The sequence below is a fragment of the Phytophthora parasitica genome (genome assembly GCF_000247585.1).
Source record: "Phytophthora parasitica INRA-310 unplaced genomic scaffold supercont2.297, whole genome shotgun sequence".
NCBI lineage: Eukaryota > Oomycota > Peronosporomycetes > Peronosporales > Peronosporaceae > Phytophthora > Phytophthora nicotianae.
Genome location: NW_008649283.1, coordinates 4,896 through 5,452, shown reverse-complemented (window position 1 = coordinate 5,452; position 557 = coordinate 4,896). Strand labels below are relative to the sequence as shown.

Genomic DNA, 557 nt, shown 5'->3' with positions numbered 1-557 from the left:
GAAGGCGCTCGTGGCGTTCCTGTCGCGAGCGTAAGGACGGAAACTGTGGATATTGAAACTGGAACGAATGACAAGGGCAGTCCAACGGAACGGACTGGCTCAGAACGGGACAAGAGATTACGGGCTCGACGGAGAGGCCCAAACGAGAAAGGGTGGGGGCGGAGGCAACGCAACACCACGACGTGACACAAGACTGGGAAAAGGGGACAATGGAACGTCCCAGACGGGTACAGGACGCCATCAGAGGAGCAACGGAACGCTCAGAGGCCGCGCCGAAACCCCAGGTGGAACTTAAGGAAGGAGAGAAGGCGGTTGACAAGACCGTCAGCTCCGAGCGACGCAAGGGTGCGCTGGAATCGACACCAGAAGATGTCGTGGGAACCAGGGTTAATCAGTTCTCGGCGATCATAGGAAGAGTGAGCTCAGAGCGGGTGGAACTCGTCGCTCAGAACGCCGAGAATGACGAGGAGAGTACCAAGGGGATGGATTCTACGGAATAATTCGACCGTTTGTTTACCGATACAGAGCTGGATATGCTAGAACGTGGTGACGGTCCG

The 557-nt window shown here is 56.7% G+C and overlaps 1 protein-coding gene across 1 annotated transcript; it reads left to right on the top strand.

Moving 5' to 3' along the window:
• Window positions 1-209: 209 nt before the first annotated feature.
• On the top strand, window positions 210-500 carry PPTG_20121 (hypothetical protein; the record flags this gene model as incomplete). The annotated part of the gene is made up of 1 exon (XM_008918754.1): window positions 210-500. The coding sequence occupies one exon, from the start codon at window positions 210-212 to the stop codon at window positions 498-500; it is 291 nt and encodes a 96-aa protein (XP_008917002.1).
• Between the last annotated feature and the right edge of the window lie 57 nt (window positions 501-557).